The 19,133-nt window shown below is 42.0% G+C and overlaps 1 protein-coding gene across 1 annotated transcript; it reads left to right on the forward strand.

Moving 5' to 3' along the window:
* The first annotated feature begins 11,489 nt into the window (after positions 1–11,489).
* TNFRSF13B (TNF receptor superfamily member 13B) lies at positions 11,490–18,931 on the forward strand. The gene is made up of 4 exons (XM_070955273.1): positions 11,490–11,595; positions 14,767–14,883; positions 16,935–17,162; positions 18,671–18,931. Exons 1-4 carry the CDS (start codon positions 11,490–11,492, stop codon positions 18,928–18,930), a joined length of 711 nt encoding a protein of 236 aa, XP_070811374.1. The 3' UTR covers position 18,931.
* The last annotated feature ends 202 nt before the right edge of the window (positions 18,932–19,133 follow it).

Genomic DNA, 19,133 nt, shown 5'->3' on the forward strand with positions numbered 1-19,133 from the left:
GGCAAAAACGCCCCCACCCCCCACCGTGGTGCAGGAGGTCGACTAAGCTACGCCCACCATGGCTACGTCCACCCAGCAATTAGGCAGTGAACCCCTTGCTAAAAATTTTTAAGCCGACCCCTGGTTGTAAGTGTGAAAAACAGGTCATAAGTCTCCTTTTTTCAGGGCTGTTGTAACTTTGGTCACGCAACGAATGATTGTAAACCGAGGACTACCTGTATTCAAACCATTGCCAAGAGAATTTTTTTTTAAAAAAAAAAAAACACCTTCTTGAGGAGTCTGAGGTCTAGGAGAAAACCCCAAAAGTCTCCTCCTCCTACCCCACCAAAGAAGCAAACTTTTAAAAAGAGGAAACTGTTTTGCAAATCAAGGCATTGAACATTCGGTGAGGTTGCGATATTACACTGAGTCATCAGGAACAGTAACTGGTCTAAAAAGTTTTGTTCCACTAACGAATTAGCTCTTGGCCTAATCCGACAAATCAGATGCATTTATGGTTTTTAAACGAAAAACTTTATTTAAAAAAGACAAACAAAACCTGGCATGATTTCTTTTTTTTTAAAAAAAACAATAATTTTTATTAAACAGTTTTTAAAAAACAAACAAACAAAAACAGATATTTACATCTTCTTCTTTTCAACATCTTCGCATCAGTAATCCATATTTATACATTTTCTCTTTCTTATCTTAATCTACCTTTTATACATATATTTCTAGTATATCATATATATTTTTCGTGGGTTTTTAAAATTTGAAATTGATTTTAAATTGAAATGTTTTAAATTATGGGCCAAATTATTTAATTATTTTAAGTCTATTTTAACTTTTGTGTATAAAGTGTTTTACTTTGGCTGTTCACCGCCCTGAGTCCGAAAGGAGAAGGGTGGTATAGAAATCTGAAAAATAAATAAATAAAAATAAATATATATGTCTAATATTTTATTTACATTTAACATAAACAGGTACCTAGTTTCCTTTCCACAATTTATATCTTCCCATTTGTTTCCATATTCCTCCACCTAATATAAGCATTGTTTAGTTTTCTTTTGTCCCCTCCTTTTTTCTTTTCTTTTTCCCCTTTCTCCTCCAACCATTTATACTATTTCTCCCAAGCTAAGTAATAATCTCAAAACGTTCCTATTCCAGCAGGCTGGCCTGGCCTAACCTCTTTTTTAAACTGTGTTTTAAATTTTTTAAATTTTAAATTTGTCGTATAAAAAAATTGGGGTTTTTAAATTTTGTTTTTTGGGCCAAATTATTTAATTGTATTTTAATGGTTTTTTAACATTTGTATTACATGTATTTTATCTTTTGGCTGTTCACCGCCCTGAGTCCTTCAGGAGTAGGGCGGTATATAAATTCAATAAATAATAATAATAATAATAATAATAATAATAATAATAATAATAATAATAATAATAATCTCTTTCATCTTTTTCTTGTATCTTCTTTGTGAGCTTATCCATTTACGCATATTCCATAATTTTTCTAATCACCTTGTCTTCTGATAGTATGTCATTGTTTTTCCAGTTTTGGGCGAAAACTCTTCATGCTGCTGTCAATATGTGAATAATTAAGTATCTTATTTCTTTTTCATATGGCCCAATTTTCATTAATTAGTTTTCTTTTGTCCCCCCACTTTTGTCCCCCCCCTTTCCTCCCCCCCCTCACCGGCATGATTTCTTAATTTCTCTCCTGAAAAGGAGAAAGTTTATTTTCCAAAATGATCCTGTTTTTTTCCCCACACACACATTTATGTCTGGCCAAAAACTAAAGTCAGAAAAGTCGACTCTCTTCCGAACATGTTTTTGTTTGACATGCAAATGGGAGCCAGTTAAATCAAAACCGACCTGGGTTTTCTTTAAACGGTGGAGGGGGGCGGGAGAACAGCTTCTGGGACTACATAAATCAGAAAAACATGACATGAGTCATGTAACTTCAAAGGAAAAAAGGAGGAGGGATTTTAGCAATTTGGGTTCAAGAAAATATTATCATGTGATACAGGCCAACGAGCGTTCCTCTTCCCCCACAATTATATGTAGTCCTCAATTTACGACCACAATTGAGCCAGAGGTGGCATTGAGCTGGTTTGGACCAGTTCGCCTGAACTGGTAGCGGAAATCGCGGGTGGGCCTGTCCACCTGCCCCGGCGCTATGGCCTGGGGTGAAATGCTCCCGGCTCAGACCGGATCGCCCGATCCGGTAGCGATGAAGGCAGGTGGTTCGGAGAACCGGTAGCAAAAATCCCTGCCCCCCCCCATGCCCAGCTGAGCGGTGCAATCATCAGAGGCTTTTTTTTTTTTTAGTTTTTAAAAGTATTACAATTTACAACTTCTGGAGGCAAGTATTTCCACTGGTTAATTATTCTAACAATTAACAATAGATCCTACCGGGAGAAATTGACTGGATTCATTTCGAAAAAGCCCTTTCTGAATCTCACGCTTGTCCTAAACTTCTGCTCCCGCTCCCTGAACTTCAGTAGCTACACCACCCGATCTGTGCCGGCTACGTATCTTGGATTTTAGCCACCCCATTCTCCCCAGCTTTGGTGTTGGTGGCCAGAAGAAGGCGAGAAGATCGGTCTGGTTTGGGAAAAGTTAGTGGGGGCACCAGATCTCAGCTTGTTGACTATAAGAATTTGGAGAAAACAACAGATGACCACTTCATCCCGAAAGCAAATCTGTTACTTTCAAGTACCAGCAAGGTGATGAAGTTCAAAACAGAGAAAACTGACTCCTCCGAACCTCTCCTGAAGCAGATGATAGTTTCATAACCCTGAGGGTGAGTCCTTCTGTCTGTTGCCCCATGGCCGGGAGTACGAGTAAGCCCTCGACTTACAACACTTCGTTTAGTGACCGTTTAAAGCAGGGATCAGCAACCTGCGGCTCCGGAGCCATATGTGGCTCTTTGGGCCCTCTGTTGTGGCTCCATGTCAGGTGATCCCCCCATTGGCTGGCCCCGCCCCTCGCCCTGCCCTCCCAGTCACTCCTCGCCTGGCCTGAGAAGGTAAGGGCGACGGAAGGGGATGGGAGAAGCGGCCAGGGCAGAGGCAGAGAGATAGAGAGAGAACGGGAGAGAGAGAGAGAGAGAGAGAGAGAGAAAGACATAGAGAGATACAGAGAGAGAGGGAGAGGAGGAGAGCGGGAGGGAGGCGAGAGAGACATATGTCAAAAGGATTTTGTGGTTCCCGATATTTTTTAACAACTGGTTCTCTGCCCTAATGACTGGTTGGGTAGACATGGCTAGGAGGGGGTCATGTGACTTGGTGGAAGTGAGTGACATAGAATTGGACATGCCCACCCAGGTTTTGTGGCTCCCGCTGTTTTCTTTTCTGTGGGAAACGGGCCCAAATGGCTCTTTGAGTGTTTAAGGTTGCAGACCTCTGGTTTAAAGTTACAACAGGCACTGGAAAAAAGGTGACTTAGCATCGTTTTTCATAGGTATGACCTTTGCAGCATCCCCATGCGATCAAAACGTCAGACACTTGGTAACGGCTTCGCTTCACAAACCAGGTTACAAATTTATCACCTGCAAGAATTCACGGAAGGTTGTAAAACGAAATTTTGTAAAAAAAAAAATTTCTGTTGTTCAGCGAGACATTTGTTCACTTAAGCTCTGAAGAAGCTTCTCGGATGAGAAGCGAAACATCTTCAAAGAAAAACCAGAAAGTCCAGTGGCCTCTTGCAAACAAAGCACCAGTGGGACAGCCGTGGCCTGGAGGACTGAGAATCTCCGTAGAACAACTCAAAATCTAGTCGAGAACAATGTTCAGAATGTAATGCAATTGAATGCCACTATTTGTGGTACAATATGCAATGTGCAATATTTAAACGCGGAGCTTGCCAATGCTGTGGATAAGACCTAGCACTTGTTTCATCTATCCATCCTTCCATCCATTCACCCACCCACCCATCTATCCATTCATTCATTTATCTCTCCCTATCTCTGTCATGTGTCTCATCTATCTATCTATCTATCTATCTATCTATCTATCTATCTATCTATCTATCTATCTATCTATCTCATCTGTCTGTCTATCTGTCTATCTATCTAGCATCTAGCATCTAGGATTTATCTATCTATCTATCTATCATCTGTCTATCTATCTATCTAGCATCTAGCATCTGTCTGTCTGTCTGTCTATCATCTATCATCTATCTATCTATCATCTATCTATCTATCTATCTCATCTATCTATCTGTCTGTCTGTCTATCTAGCATCTAGCATCTATCTATCTATCTATCTATCTATCTATCTATCTATCTATCTATCATCTGTCTGTTTATTTATCTATCTATAAATAAAATAATAATAAATAAATAAATAAATAAATATCTGTCCGTCTATCGAGCATCTAGCATTTAGCATTTAGCATCTATCTATTTATCTATCCATCTATCTATCTATCATCTGTCTATCTATCTATCTATCTATCTATCTATCTATCTATCTATCTATCTATCATCTATCTCATCTATCTATCTGTCTATCTGTCTATCTGTCTATCTGTCTATCTGTCTATCGAGCATCTAGCATTTAGCATCTAGCATCTATCTATCTATCTATCTATCTATCTATCTATCTATCTATCTATCTATCATCTATCTCATCTATCTATCTGTCTATCTGTCTATCTGTCTATCTGTCTATCGAGCATCTAGCATTTAGCATCTAGCATCTATCTATCTATCTATCTATCTATCTATCTATCTATCTATCTATCTATCCATCTCATCTATCTATCTGTCTATCTGTCTATCTATCGAGCATCTAGCATTTAGCATCTAGAATCTATCTATCCATCTATCTATCTATCTATCTATCTATCTATCTATCTATCTATCTATCTATCATCTATCTATCTATCTATCTATCTATCTATCTATCTATCTATCTATCATCTGTCTATCTATCTAGCATCTAGCATCTATCTATCTATTTATCATCTGTCTGTCTGTCTGCCTATCTATCTATCTATCTATCTATCTATCTATCTATCTATCATCTGTCATCTGTCATCTGTCTGTCTGTCTGTCTATCTATCTATCATCTAGCATCTATCTATCTATCTATCTATCTATCTATCTATCTATCTATCTATCTATCTATCTATCTCAGAATCATATAATTATAGGCCTGGAAGGGACCTTGGAGGTCTTCTAGTCCAACCTCCTGTACCATTCCAGTCAATTTGTTGTCCAGTCTCTTCTTAAAAACCTCCAATGTTGGAGCACCCACAACTTCTGGAGGCAAGTCATTCCAATGATTCAGTTGTTCTAACTGTCAGGAAATTCTTCCTTAATTCTAAGTTTTTCCTCTCCTTGATTAGTTTCCATTTGTTGTTGATCCTCTCCAGAAGATGCCAAGGGAGCCAACAATGAGATTAGAATCATTGGGTTGGAAGAAGAGAAGATTCCCTCCTGTAGCATCAAAGCCACAAGCATGGTTGAAGGACTGAGACATTGGTCTTGAAAGAGGGGATGACCTATCTTCATCTCTCAAGCAAAGCAACAAGGGAGTAACAGTAAACGTCCCATCCTGGAAGAAATTTCCTCATTCTCAAAAATTCTGGGTAAGTTTGAGCTGGCATCTTCCACACCAAATACCCTGTTGACATTTGCAAAGCAAACTGAATAATCTTTTTCTGGAAGAAGAGAGGTAAAAAAATGACTGAAGTTGAGTTTTTGATGTTCCCTTGGGAGGGAAACTCAGAGAAGGACCTCCTTCTGGTTCAGGTTTTGTTGAGTTGGTTTGCATCTGAAGCCTAGGAGGGGAAACCCCCAGGAAACACACAGAGAAACTCTAATCAAATGAAGGACTCATAATAAACCCCACAAGTTAGGATCAGGGACACATTGAGATGACATGAAGGAGATGACCATCAGCAAAGAGAAGTTCAGCTAGGTTCAGCGGCAGGGAGAAAAGTGTAAGTAAAATCTGATTTTTTTTCTTAAAGTCAAAAAGATATCACTTGACCCTTCAGAATACGATGAAAAGACTACATGTTTGATTTTACATGTACTGATAGGATTTTACATGTACTGATAGGATTGTATTTGTGTGACAATGGAAGTGTGAGGAGATCCCATTAGATGAGAGGGTGATTCAGAAAATAATGGAATGCGCAGAAATGAACAGATTAACGCTTATCATTAAGGACAGAGAAGAAACTGAATATTTTCTGACGTGGGAGGTATTTTATCAATGGCTAGAGAATAGAAACAGAAGTTAGGAAAGAGGAGATATACTGTAAGAAGAGAAAATGTGACTATGGAGAGAAGTTTATGATGATGCTATGTATTCGTGTAAATTATCTTGATATACAGTTATATTATCAATGTTAGTGTAACGAATACAACAAGTATGCAAACTATGAATTTTCAAATATCTGTACCCAGTTCACACACTGATGGAGATGAAAAGTATTATAAATAAAATAAATAAAACTTAAAAAACAAAAGAATTGTGTGTGGCCTCCAGAAACTTTGGGTCCAGACTCCAGCCCCAGATGGCATACGAAAGTTGCTACCAAATTGTAAATTTAAATATGACCAAAGGGGGAAAGGATTAAATGAATGGAGAATCATTTCAGGGTTTATGTTTTAATTCAATTTAAGGGCACGTGAAATAAAATCACATCGAAGTTTTTTTCTGGAGGCCTACCCACATTTCCTTTCTGGAATGCAGAATTCCTGCTGGTCGGAGGTCAAACTGTTTTCTAAAAAGTAATGACACTTAGAATGACAAAGAATAGAATAGAATAGAATAGAATAGAATAGAATAGAATAGAATAGAATAGAATAGAATAGAATAGAATAGAATAGAATTCTTTATTGGCCAAGTGTGATTGGACAGACAAGGAATTCATCTTTGGTGCATATGCTCTCAGTGTACATAAAAAGAAAAGATACGTTCATGAAGAATAATAAGGTACAACACTTAATGATAGTCATAGGGTACAAATAAGCAATCAAATCATACTAGGAAACAATATCAATATAAATCATAAGGATACAGCAACAAACAATCATGCAGTCATAAGTGGGAGGAGATGGGTGATAGGAATGATGAGAATATTAATAGTAATAGTAATGCAGACTTAGTGACTAGTTTGACAGTGTTGAGAGAATTATTTGTTTAGCAGAGTGATGGCGTTGGGGAAAAAACTGTCCTTGTGTCTAGTTGTTCTGGTGTGCAGTGCTCTATAGCGTCGTTTTGAGGGTAGGAGTTGAAACAATTTATGTCCAGGATGTGAGGGGTCTGTAGATATTTTCACAGCCCTCTTTTTGAGGGCTTGCAATGGAAACATCACTAGATGCTATTAAGGTGGGCTCAGCTCACCAAGTTCAAAGCTTGGAGAAGTTTAAACCTCTGAGAGCTGTCCAGATGCATGGATTGAGTTGAGTTGAGTTGTTGAGTTGAGTTGAGCAGGGCCATAAATCATTGGTGTGGGTTGGATGCAACATCTCTGGCTTGGCTCTGTTTTACATTGGTATTATTTATTTTCTTAAAATGGCCGACCAACTTATATATATATAATAATCCTGCCTTCATTCATAATAGCTTTAGGCGCCATGATGCACCAACTCAAGTTGCCAAGGTAAAGAGATAAACCTATCCTTGTGAACTCAGGGAGAAATGCCAAAAATACCACACACACGTTCGGTTGTGAGATTTGACAATGGCAACAATTTTTTTTTTTTTAAAGAACGGCTTCTTTTTCAAAAGCCAATGAATAATACATTTGCTCATCTCCTCCATTTATTTTTTCCTTTCTTGTTTTGTCTTGTCTTTTCGAAGTTGTATCTGCCTCAGGAGGGGCTGCTATTTTCCTATTTTTTCTAGAGGTCTTCAAACTTGGCAGCTTTAAGGCTTGTGGACTTCAACTCCCAGAATTCTCCAGCCAGCAGAGGATAGCTGGCTGGAGAATTCTGGGAGTTGAAGTCCACAAGTCTGAAAGCTGCCAAGTTTGAGGACCCCTGGAAGGCTTCAATGAATGAGCCCTGCAGATTGATACCAAAAGAATTGCTAAGAAATGAAACTTTGGTCTTTGTGGTTCCTAAGAACAGATCCATTTCTCTTTTTTCTCTCTCACGGCGATGAGACAAATGCCTCCAGGAAAACTCTGCAGCAAATGCAAATAATCTCAGTTCAGTCTCCCAACAGGCTACATAGATTATTTTCTAGTCTTTTCTGAAACTCCATAATTGTTTTTCAACCTTGGTGTTTTCTTTTGACACACAACCCAGCTGCAGGTGTCCTCCAAGAGAGAGTAGGGAGGTGGACTGGGGGCCCTTAACCCTTCTGCTATCTCCCTTTCTCCGGGCTCTGAACTTTTTTCTTCTCTGGAAAGGACTGATCCGGAGAAGAAGAATACAGAATATCAGAGTTCAACAGGACCTTGGAGGTCTTCTATCTAGTTCAACTCCCTGCTTAAGCAGGAGACTCTAGATCCGTGATGGCGAATCTATGGCACACATGCCAGAGGTGGCCCTCTCTGTGGGCATGCGCATGTCGCCAGCTGCTATTCTGGTTTCTGGCACATTCGCGGGCTCCGGAGCACTGGAAAACAGCCTGAAAATGGCTGTTTTCAGGCTCAAAACAGCCTGAAAAATGGGCACATGCATGCACATTCCAGTTTCGGCTGAAAAAGTTCGCCATCACTGCCCTATATCATTCCGGACAAATGAAGGAGCCTGAGTGGCGTAGGAGGCTAATGCCTCCTACTAAAGCAGCATTTAACATCCAGCTGCCTGCAATTACTGCGAGTTCAATTCTCACCGGGCTCAAGGTTGACTCAGCCTTCCATCCTTTCTAAGGTAGGTTAAATGAGGACCCAGTTTGTGGGGGCAATAAGCTGACTTTGTATAAATATACAAAAGGATGAAGGCTATTGCTTAACACATTGTAAGCCGCCCTGAGTCTCCGGAGAAGGGCGGCATATAAATATAATTTTTTTAAAAAAATGGCTACCTAATGTCTTCTTGAAAACCTCCAGTGATGGAGGACTCACAACGTCTGAAGATAAGAAAGAAATTTCTCCTTAGTTCTAGGTTGGGTCTGTTTTTGATATTCTTCCACTCATTACTTGTTGTCCTGCCCTCGGGTGCTTTGGAGAATAGGTAGATCCCTTCTTGTTGGGACAGCCTTTCAAAATATTGGGAGACTTTTCTCGTGTCACCCCCTAGTCCTTCTCTTTGTTAGCCTTAGACGCACCAAGCTCCTTCAAATGCTCACCTTCTGATTTAGCCTCTAAAATAAATAAATAACAGAATAATAGAGTCGGAAGGGACCTTGGAGGTCTTCTAGTCCAACCCCCTACTATGCCATTTCAGACAAATGGTTGTCCAATCTCTTCTTAAAATCCTCTGGTGATGGAGCAATCACAACTTAATAGAGGCAAGTTGATTACTTGTTCTCACTGTCAGGAAATTTCTCCTTAGTTCTTCGGTTGGTTGTTTCCTGGATTACTTTCCATCCATTGTGTATTTCTTGTCCTCTGGAAGGGAAGCCAAGTATTTAGAGGGAAATGAGCAAAGATAGGTTTTAATCAAATAAATGAGCGGGGGGGGGGGAAGGATTTAGAAGAGCTGGTATACAAGCTTCTTCCTTTAAAAGTTTGGATCCCCTCCAGCTAGTGCATAGCTAATGCGTAGCTCACTGACATGTTTATCTTTTGCATATCCCCCAAAAAACATTATCTGCAGTTATATTTCCTAGTCTGGGCATTTTGCCCACCCAACAGAGTCGTCGAAAGCTTTGTGTTTTTAAAAATTATGGGAGGAAATTCTCTGCCGCAATTCCTGCCTGCATTCAGCCTGCAACATCCATCTTCCAATTAGGTCCAAAGACGGCAAAACTTTGGAATTTGCTACTTCTGCCCAACTCCTGCCCATCAGCCTGCCAAAGATGGGAGGATGCTTTTAATAGATAGATAGATAGATAGATAGATAGATAGATAGATAGATAGATAGATATAGATATAGATGTATAGATATATAGATATATATAGATATAAATAGATATAAATAGATATATATAGATATATAGATATATCGGTTGGCTTTCATAGAGCTTTCTCCGCGCCGTTTGATTTTTCTAATGTAAATTACAGCAAATCTTATTTCGACGCAGCTGAGAACATAAAAGTTCCATGCGGGAAGCACAAAGATGGTGGAATCGCACACAGCCCTGTGCAACTCGTACTTTGCTTTCGCTTAAGTTGTGGTGTCAGTTTTGTTGAGTCATTGCAGGCGGGTTGGCCATTAACAGTTTCCATCCAAAGCATGGTGCACAGCCTTTGTCGATGAACTGAGCCATTGTGATTTGCAACACAATGTGATCTGCAACATAAACGCAGTTTATGTCCAAGATGTCATGGGTCTGTAAATATTTTCACAGCCCTTTTTTTGACTCATGCAGTATCTAGGTCTTCAATGGAAGGCCTCACATCCTGGACATAAACTGTTTCAACTTCTACCCTCAAAACGACGCTATAGAGCACTGCACACCAGAACAACTAGACACAAGGACAGTTTTTTCCCCAAACGCCATCACTCTGCTAAACAAATCATTCCCTCAACACTGTCAAACTAGTTACTAAGTCTGCACTACTATTAACCTTCTCATCGTTCCCACCACCCATCTCCTTCCACTTATGACTGCATGACTGTTTGTTGCTGTATCCTTACGATTTATATTGATATTGTTTCCTAGTATGATTTGATTGCTTATTTGTACCCTATGACTATCATTAAGTGTTGTACCTTATGATTCTTCATGAATGTATCTTTTCTTTTATGTACACTGAGAGCGTATGCACCAAAGACAAATTCCTTGTGTGTCCAATCACACTTGGCCTATAAAAAATTCTATTCTATTCTATTCTGATCAGAAGGAGATTCAACCTGGAATTAAGGAGAAATTTCCTGATAGTGAGAACGATTTATCAATGGAATAGCTTGTCTCCAGGAGTTGCAGATGCTCCATTGATGGAGGTTTTCAAGAAAAAAATTGGACAACCCTTATACCATCTCAAAAGATTGGGATGGTATAAGAACTCCTGATCGGGCAGAGGGTTGGATTAGAAGACCTCCAGAGTCCCTTCCAGCTCTATGATTTATTTTTTATTTTTTATTATTATTTTATTATTCATATTTCTATGCCGCCCACTCTCCGAGGACTCTGGGCGGTTTACACCAAAGACAGTATACTAAATAGCATATTGCCCCCAACAATCTGGGTCCTCATTTTACCCACCTCGGAAGGATGGAAGGCTGAGTCAACCTTGAGCCGGTGAGATTTGATCCGCTGATTTGCTGAACTAGCAGTCAGCTGAAGTAGCTGCACCCTAACCACTGCGCCACCTCGGCTCCCTAAATCAGAAGGTGATTCTAGGGAGCCAACTCTATCAGACTTCTTTTTCTGCAACTTGTTCTTCTGTTTTTAGAGACCGCACTGGATTCAGACGTGCACTTTCAACGGGATCATGCCGTGTTCGAAGGACCAGTATTGGGATGGCCTTCTGGGTAACTGTATGTCTTGCAAACATGCTTGTAATCCACTGAAGTCCCAGGGATGCGCCGATGTCTGCAGTAAGCATCTGAAAATGATGAAATCGTTGTATTGTTCGGTCATTTTGACCCTCCAAAGCAGTCCCCGAATCATGGTAGAACTGGGGGGGGGGTGGAGGAGATATTTGTCCTTCCAGCACCAGTAGAGGTGCTGCAGATGTGGTTCTTCAGCTCCGGCGAGAAGAACCTGCCACTCAGTGCTTTACCAAGAGATCTTCCTCAACTCATTGACCTCCAGATGTTTTTGGAGGATAAGATCAGGTTGATCGACATTCGTGGTAACCAGCTGTCCAGATTCTGATTGTGGAATTGGGATCGTAGAAACACCCAGGAGCATAGAAGAGTTCAGAGGCAGATGCATAAATAAATGTCTTAAACGTATTTATTCATATGATAAAGTATATTAACTATGTACAACAGAGATCAAGTCTCATGAGGAACAAACATGAAAAGAGAGAGATGGAGAGAGCGAGGTGGAAAAGATTGGAGGGGGTTTTATACTCAGGGTAAGCCCCTCCTTTCCATATAGGGATGGAGACACTCTCTGCCTCCACTGGTGTCTATATGACACATTTGCCAATGGCTTGCAAATACTCAACACTGATCAAGGATGGTCAGCGTGTGGCTGGTTATATGTTGCTAAATCCCAGTTCTCAGCATCACAGACCATTAGCCACGCTGACCTAAGGTTGATGGGAGTTGAACTTCAGCAACCCATGGAGAACTCGCTTCTCTGCTTTACAACTCATGGATGACTGGGGATACTTAGGGAAGTAGCAATGTATGAAGTGGTCTTCTGTTGGTATATACCAGAGGTCAGAACCCATGGCTCTGGAGCTGCATGTGGCTCTTTCTTTTTTTAAAAAAAGTTTTTTTATTGATTTTACAACAACAACACAACATACAGAACACAAACACATGTGTTTCTTTTTACATATCAGTTTCGTTCCTCTTACTTTCTACTTTCCCCATTTTTCCCATCCTTTATTATCATTATCTTTATCGTCCCTTTATATCTAATTTTATTCATTTACAATATTTTACATATTTGTCACATTCTCCTCTCCATCCTTTATTCACATTTACTTTCCCTAATCTCGAGCCAATCATACCACTTACTCCATACTTGATATATTCTGTATCTTCCTTTTCTTTCATTTCTTTCGTTAATTTGCACATGTGGCTCTTTCATCCCTTTGCTGCGTCTCCCTGTCGCTCAAAATATGCATCACAACTGCCAATGTGCGATACCCACCGACGCACAATTTATTAAGCTTTTTGACACACACACACCCCCGGTAGGCCAACCATGGATAAATCCAAGAAAAGAAAAGTTTCAGAAGAAAACAGAATCCTTAATTCAACTATGTATGCTAGTTTTGTGGCCGCTCAGGAAATAGTCAGGCACGGGAAGGGTTTTGTGGCTCCCGGTGTTTTCTTTTCTGTGGGAAACGGGTCCAAATGGCTGAGTGTTTAAGGTTGCTGACTCCTGGTATAGAGCTACTTCCTTTGCACATCTGCAGAAGGTGGGTTGCTGGGAAGCCAATTAAGGAAGGAACTATTCTACACCCGTGACTCCCCGGAGATACGGAGGATCCCGGATCTGCGCTCCTTCCGCCGTGCTGTGAAGACCTTTTTATTCCATCAAGCGGGCTTGGCCTAATCTCTTCCCTTTTTAAATATGTAAATTTTAATCTGTTTTCAAATTATTGGGGTATTTTAATTTGTCTGGGCCAAATAATTTAATTTGATTTTATTGGGTTTTTAAATTTTGTGTATTTATGTATTTTATTGTTGGCTGTTCACCGCCCTGAGTCCTTCGGGAGTAGGGCGGTATACAAATCAAATAAACTAAACTAAACTAAACTAAACTCCCGAATTGTTTCCTGAATTAGTTTTCATGCTCTAAAACAGAGAGGTCCAACCTTAGCTACTTTTAAGACCTGTGGACCTCAATTTCCAGAATCCTGGGTGTTGAAGTCCACAAGTCTTAAAAGTTGCCAAGGTAGGACACCCCCTGCTTTATTTACTTATTTATTTTTATTTGATTTGATTTATATACCGCCCAACTCCCGAAGGACTCAGGGCGGTGAACAGCCAAACAATAAAATACATAAATACAAAATTTAAAAACAGAATAAAACCGAATTAAACAATTTGGCCCAGACAGATTTAAAACACCCCAATCATTTAAAAAACAGATTAAAATTTGCATATTAAAAAGAAAAGAGGGAAAAGATTAGGCCAGGCCCGCCTGGTGGAATAAAAAGGTCTTGAGAGCGCGGCGGAAGGTGCGCAGATCCGGGATCCTCCGTATCTCCGGGGGGAGCTCATTCCAGATGGTAGGTGCCCCCACAGAGAAGGCTCTCCCCCTGGGGGCCGCCAGTCGACATTGTTTGGCCGACGGCACCCGGAGGAGCCCCTCTCTATGACAGCGTATCAGCCGGTGGGAGGCTATTGGTGGTAGTAGGTGGTCCCGTAGATAACCAGGTCCTAAGCCATGGAGCGCTCTAAAGGTGGTAACCAAAACCTTGAAGCGCACCCGGAAGACCACCGGGAGCCAGTGCAGCTCGCGCAGGAGAGGTGTTACATGGGAACGCCATGTCGCTCCCATAACCACCCGCGCGGCCGCATTCTGCGCCAGTTGGAGCCTCCGGGTGCTCCTCAAAGGGAGCCCCATGTAGAGAGCGTTGCAATAGTCCAGGTGGGAAGTGACAAGGGCATGAGTGACCGTGCGTAAGGAGTCCCGATCCAGAAAGGGACGCAACTGGCGAATCAGGCGAACCTGATGAAAAAAATCCTCCCGGTCACGGCCGTCAAATGCTCTTCTAAAGGCAGCCGTGAATCCAGGAGGACGCCCAAGTTGCGAGCCCTCTCCTAAAGCGCCTTTGACTACGCACCCTTTGCCAAGCTCCAGAGCTTAGCAGCCAATGGCTGGAGAACGTTCTACCATCTACTTCCGACAAGCCGGAGATATTCAAGGACGCAGGAGATGGAAAGGAGGGGAAATCACATCCCCTTTTGCTGCATTAGCCCGTCTAGAGGATGCTGCTGTTTCCATGGCTACAGGATTGTATAGCCAATGAGCAGCAGGCCAGCCAATGACTGGGTGGTGGTCCCTTTGTGGGTGGAGAAAGAGACGGGCAGATTCCTTTCCCCTTTGCAGAAAACTCTTTCTCGCTTTACTCTTAGGCTCCTTGGAGTGCAGCAATCAAGAGGGCTCCTACTACGACCAGCTCCTGAGAGAATGCGTCAAATGCTTCAGCATCTGCGGGCAACACCCCAAACAATGTGCGCCTTTCTGTCGAAGTAAGAGCCAAGGAGGAGGTCTCTCAAAACGGCCAGCTGGAGCTCAAGGAGGGTTTCATTTTCCTCCTTGTGTTTTCCACCCCGGAACTCAAGACACAATCCAGAACTCTTCCCCACATCCCAGTTAGTTACGTTATACCCTCCGTAATGGGCAGATTTGGTCACAAACGTGCCCAGGGAGTGAAAAAATGTGGCAGGAATATAACCATAGTCACCTCCTGAAAGCAAATCCTTTGCATTTCTCAAGGAGGATTTTTTTTTTCCCCCACACGTTACAAGGAAACCCAGCAGTGATTTAAAAAAAAAATATTTCCCAGATTGTTTAGGTAAAGGTAAAAGTTCCCCTCGCACGTAGGTGCTAGTTGTTCCCAACTCTAGGGGGCAGTGCTCATCTCAGTTTCAAAGCCGGAGAGCCAGCGCTGTCCAAAGACGTCTCCGTGGTCATGTGGCCGGCATGACTCAACGCCAAAGGCGCACGGAACGCTGTTCCCTTCCCACCAAAGGTGGCCCCTATTTTTCTACTTGCATGTTTTACGTGCTTTCGAACTGCTAGGTTGGCAGAAGCTGGGACCAGTAATGGGAGCTCACCCCATTATGAGGCGCTAGGGATTCGAACCGCTGAACTGCCGACCTTCCGATCGACAAGCTCAGTGTCTTAGCCACTGAGCCACCGCATCCCTGATTGTTTTACTGATGGGCATTAAATTCCCAATTCTTGGTGGGCCTCAAACACAATATCATCATCATCATCATCATCATCATTATTATTATTATTATTATTATTATTATTATTATTATTATTATTATTATTTTATTGGACTTATAGGCTGCCCTCTCTCCAAAGGACTCAGGGCGGCTCACATCAGCGAAATAATCCCAATAAATACATATTAAAACAGACTAAAACCAATGCTTAATATAGTCATGAAGAAGGGAATGTTATATGCTGTGGGTTATTTTGCTAGCTGAATTCGTATTTTATTGCATTTATTGACTTCGTTGGTTTTTGGTTTTAAGTTTTTGGTTATGGAGTGGACCGAATGAATATTATTGATGGAATACAAATCCTGTAACCATCTGCCATCACCAACCTTTGCTTGGGTAGTCAGTTCAAAGTCTAAGTTCCCCAGTAGAATATTTGTAGCTCAGGGTTGGTGGTTTTCTTGAAGACATTTCATGACCCAACTAAGTAACATTATCAGTGCTAGGTGGTGGCTTGTAGCAACCTCCACCTCGCTTTTAGCACTGATGATGTTGCCTAGTGGTTCATGAAACACCTGCAAGAAAACAACCAAGCTCAGAAAATACCAAGGAGTCCTCTGCCACTCAACAATCTCTACTCCCTTCTAGCACTGATAATGTTAGCTAGTTTGGTAATAAGATGTCTGCAAGAAAACTACCAAGCTCAGAGAGCATCAAGGATCTCCACTCCCTTCTAGCACTGATAATATTAGCTAGCTTGGTAATAAAATGTCTGCAAGAAAACTACCAAGCTCAGAGAGCATCAAGGATCTCCACTCCCTTCTAGCACTGATAATGTTAGCTAGCTTGGTAATAAGATGTCTGCAAGAAAACTACCAAGCTCAGAGAGCATCAAGGATCTCCACTCCCTTCTAGCACTGATAATATTAGCTAGCTTGGTAATAAAATGTCTGCAAGAAAACTACCAAGCTCAGAGAGCATCAAGGATCTCCACTCCCTTCTAGCACTGATAATGTTAGCTAGCTTGGTAATAAGATGTCTGCAAGAAAACTACCAAACTCAAAAGAGAACATCAAGGATCTCTAGTCCTCGTCCTCCTCTTCTCCACAATCCCCACTCCCTTCTAGCACTGATAATGTTACCTAGTTTGGTAATGAAACGCCTGCAAGAAAACTACCCAGTTCAGAGAGTATCAAGAACCCCCCAGTTCCCCAGATATTCATAGGTCTGATCCGTTTGCGTCCAAAATCCAGAGGCCACACATCAGAATTGGTACTGAAATAAATCCAAGCGTGGGATAAACATTTATTAACTCTTCTTTCTCTCTCTCCGCCCCATCTGACTTCCAGAGCCCCTTACAACCACTTTACCAAGCCCACCTGTTCTCCAGCCTCTGCAGCGCAAACTGGATGCTACCTACGACCAACAGGTGCTGCTGTACATGGCCCTGGGATTCTCCCTTTGCATTCTGCTCTTCTCCTTGCTGTTGACTTGGTTTTACTTTCAAAAAAGGGGGGACGAGAAGTTTTGTCGAGCCAGCTCACCATCTTGCCATAAAAAGGGAGATCTACCAAAAGGTACATGCTTTTCCTTATCCCAGTTGAAGCAACGGCCTTCCTTGGGTGCTTGCAAACATGCTCAGAAGATTTCTGCATGTAGGCGGTTTAGCAATGAAGCGGAATGGAATGGAATGGAATGGAATGGAATGGAATGGAATGGAATAGAATAGAATAGAATAGAATAGAACCTAGAAGGGACCTTGGAGGCCTAGTCCAGCCCTCTACTCAAGCAGTAGGGGAAAACGGTTATAAGTCAAGAACCGTGATGGCGCAGTGGTTAGAGTGCAGTACTGCAGGCTACTTCTGCCAACTGCCTGCAATTTAGCAGTTCGAATCTCACCAGGCTCCAGGTTGACTCAGCCTTCCGTCCTTCCGAGGTGGGTAAAATGAGGAGTCAGATTGTTGGGGGAAAATAGGCTGACTCTGTAAACCATTCAGAGGGCTGTAAAAGGACTATAAGGTGGTATATAAGTCTGCTATAGCTTGGGAAGGGAAGGAGGGAGGGAGGGAGGGAGGGAAGGAAGGAAGGAAGGAAGGAAGGAAGGAAGGAAGGAAGGAAGGAAGGAAGGAAGGAAGGAAGGAAGGAAGGAAGGAAGGAAGGAAGGCAGGCAGGCAGGCAGGCATAGTGGGACAGTTATTACAATGTAGTGTTGCAAACTATCTGTGTCCACTGCCAGGAGTTCGATCCTGACTGTCTCAACTGACTGCGGTCGTTTTCCGAGGTCGGTAAAATGACGACCCAGATTGTTGGGGGCAATAGGCTGTAAACTGCTTAGAGGGCTATGAAGCACTGTGAAGGGGTATATAAGTCTGCTATAGCTTGGGAAGGAAGGAAGGAAGGAAGGAAGGAAGGAAGGAAGGAAGGAAGGAAGGAGGGAGGGAGGGAGGGAGGAAGGAAGGAGGAAGGAAGGAAGGAAGGAAGGAAGGAAGGAAGGAAGGAAGGAAGGAAGGAAGGAAGGAAGGAAGGAAGGCATAGTGGTGCAGTTGTTACAATGCAGGTTGCAGGCTATCTCTGCCCACTGCCAGGAGTTCGATCCTGACCGGCTCAAGGTCAACTCAGCCTTCCATCCTTTCGAGGTCGGTAAAATGAGGACCCAGATTATTGGGGTGGGGGGGAAGGCTGACTCTGTAAATTACTTAAGAGCTGTAAAGTCCTGTGAAGCGGTATTATAAGTCTTAAGTGCTATTGCTATATTTTTCAGCGCCACTGAAACTTTTTTTTAAATCAAGTTTTTATTATTTTTTAAAATAAAAACATATCGTCGCGTGAATGGCGCGATGCTTGAGTAACATACATTTCAATACATAGAAACATATTCCTAATTATTGCATTCCATTTTCCTTATTCCGTATTATTTGCTCCTACCTTTTACACAGAGTTTTAATTTTCATATAAATATTAACTGGTATGCAAGAACATCCAAACCGATGCCACTGAAACTTTGAACGGTCCCTAAATGAACTGTTATAAATCAAGGAGTTATCAAAATCATGCCAGACTCGTGTTTTGTTTTTCCTTCCCCCAGATGGTCTCATGGAAGCGGGAAGTTTCGGAAGCGACTCTGGGGGCAACGAGACCCCAGAGCCTGTGGAAACGTGTGGTTTTTGTTTCCCCGAAGTGAGTCCTGCCATCCAGGAGACGCGGGCGTGCCCGAGGCAGTACCAGCTCGACATGCTGGCTGAAGTTGCTGCTTCTATTCCTGGCGGGATGGTACCTCCCTCTGCCGAAGACTGCCATTTCCAAATTATATGTTCCCCTTCCCAAGAAAAGATGCAGATGAGCTAAGGCAGAGGTCTTCAAATTTGGTAGCTTTAAGACTTGTGGACTTCAACTCCCAGAATTCTCCAGCCAGCATAGCTGGCTGGAGAATTCTGGGAGTTGAAATCCACAAGTCTTAAAGCTGCAAAGTTTGGGGACCCCTGAGCTAAGCCATAAACAGTCGGGGGGGTGAGACAGGAGCATGAAAGCCCCCTCCCCAAATAAGCCAC

The sequence above is a fragment of the Pituophis catenifer genome, unplaced genomic scaffold (genome assembly GCF_029215685.1).
Source record: "Pituophis catenifer annectens isolate HBS135680 unplaced genomic scaffold, rPitCat1.0.hap2 SCAF_16, whole genome shotgun sequence".
Classification (NCBI taxonomy): domain Eukaryota; kingdom Metazoa; phylum Chordata; class Lepidosauria; order Squamata; family Colubridae; genus Pituophis; species Pituophis catenifer.

Bases quoted from the DNA above. Each gene is read 5' to 3' on its own strand.
- TNFRSF13B (XM_070955273.1), top strand. From the start codon at position 11,490: ATGCCGTGTTCGAAGGACCAGTATTGGGATGGCCTTCTGGGTAACTGT. The intron at 11,596-14,766 runs GTAAGCATCTGA...CTTTACTCTTAG, and splicing joins GGGATGCGCCGATGTCTGCA to GCTCCTTGGAGTGCAGCAAT. The intron at 17,163-18,670 runs GTACATGCTTTT...TCCTTCCCCCAG, and splicing joins AAAGGGAGATCTACCAAAAG to ATGGTCTCATGGAAGCGGGA.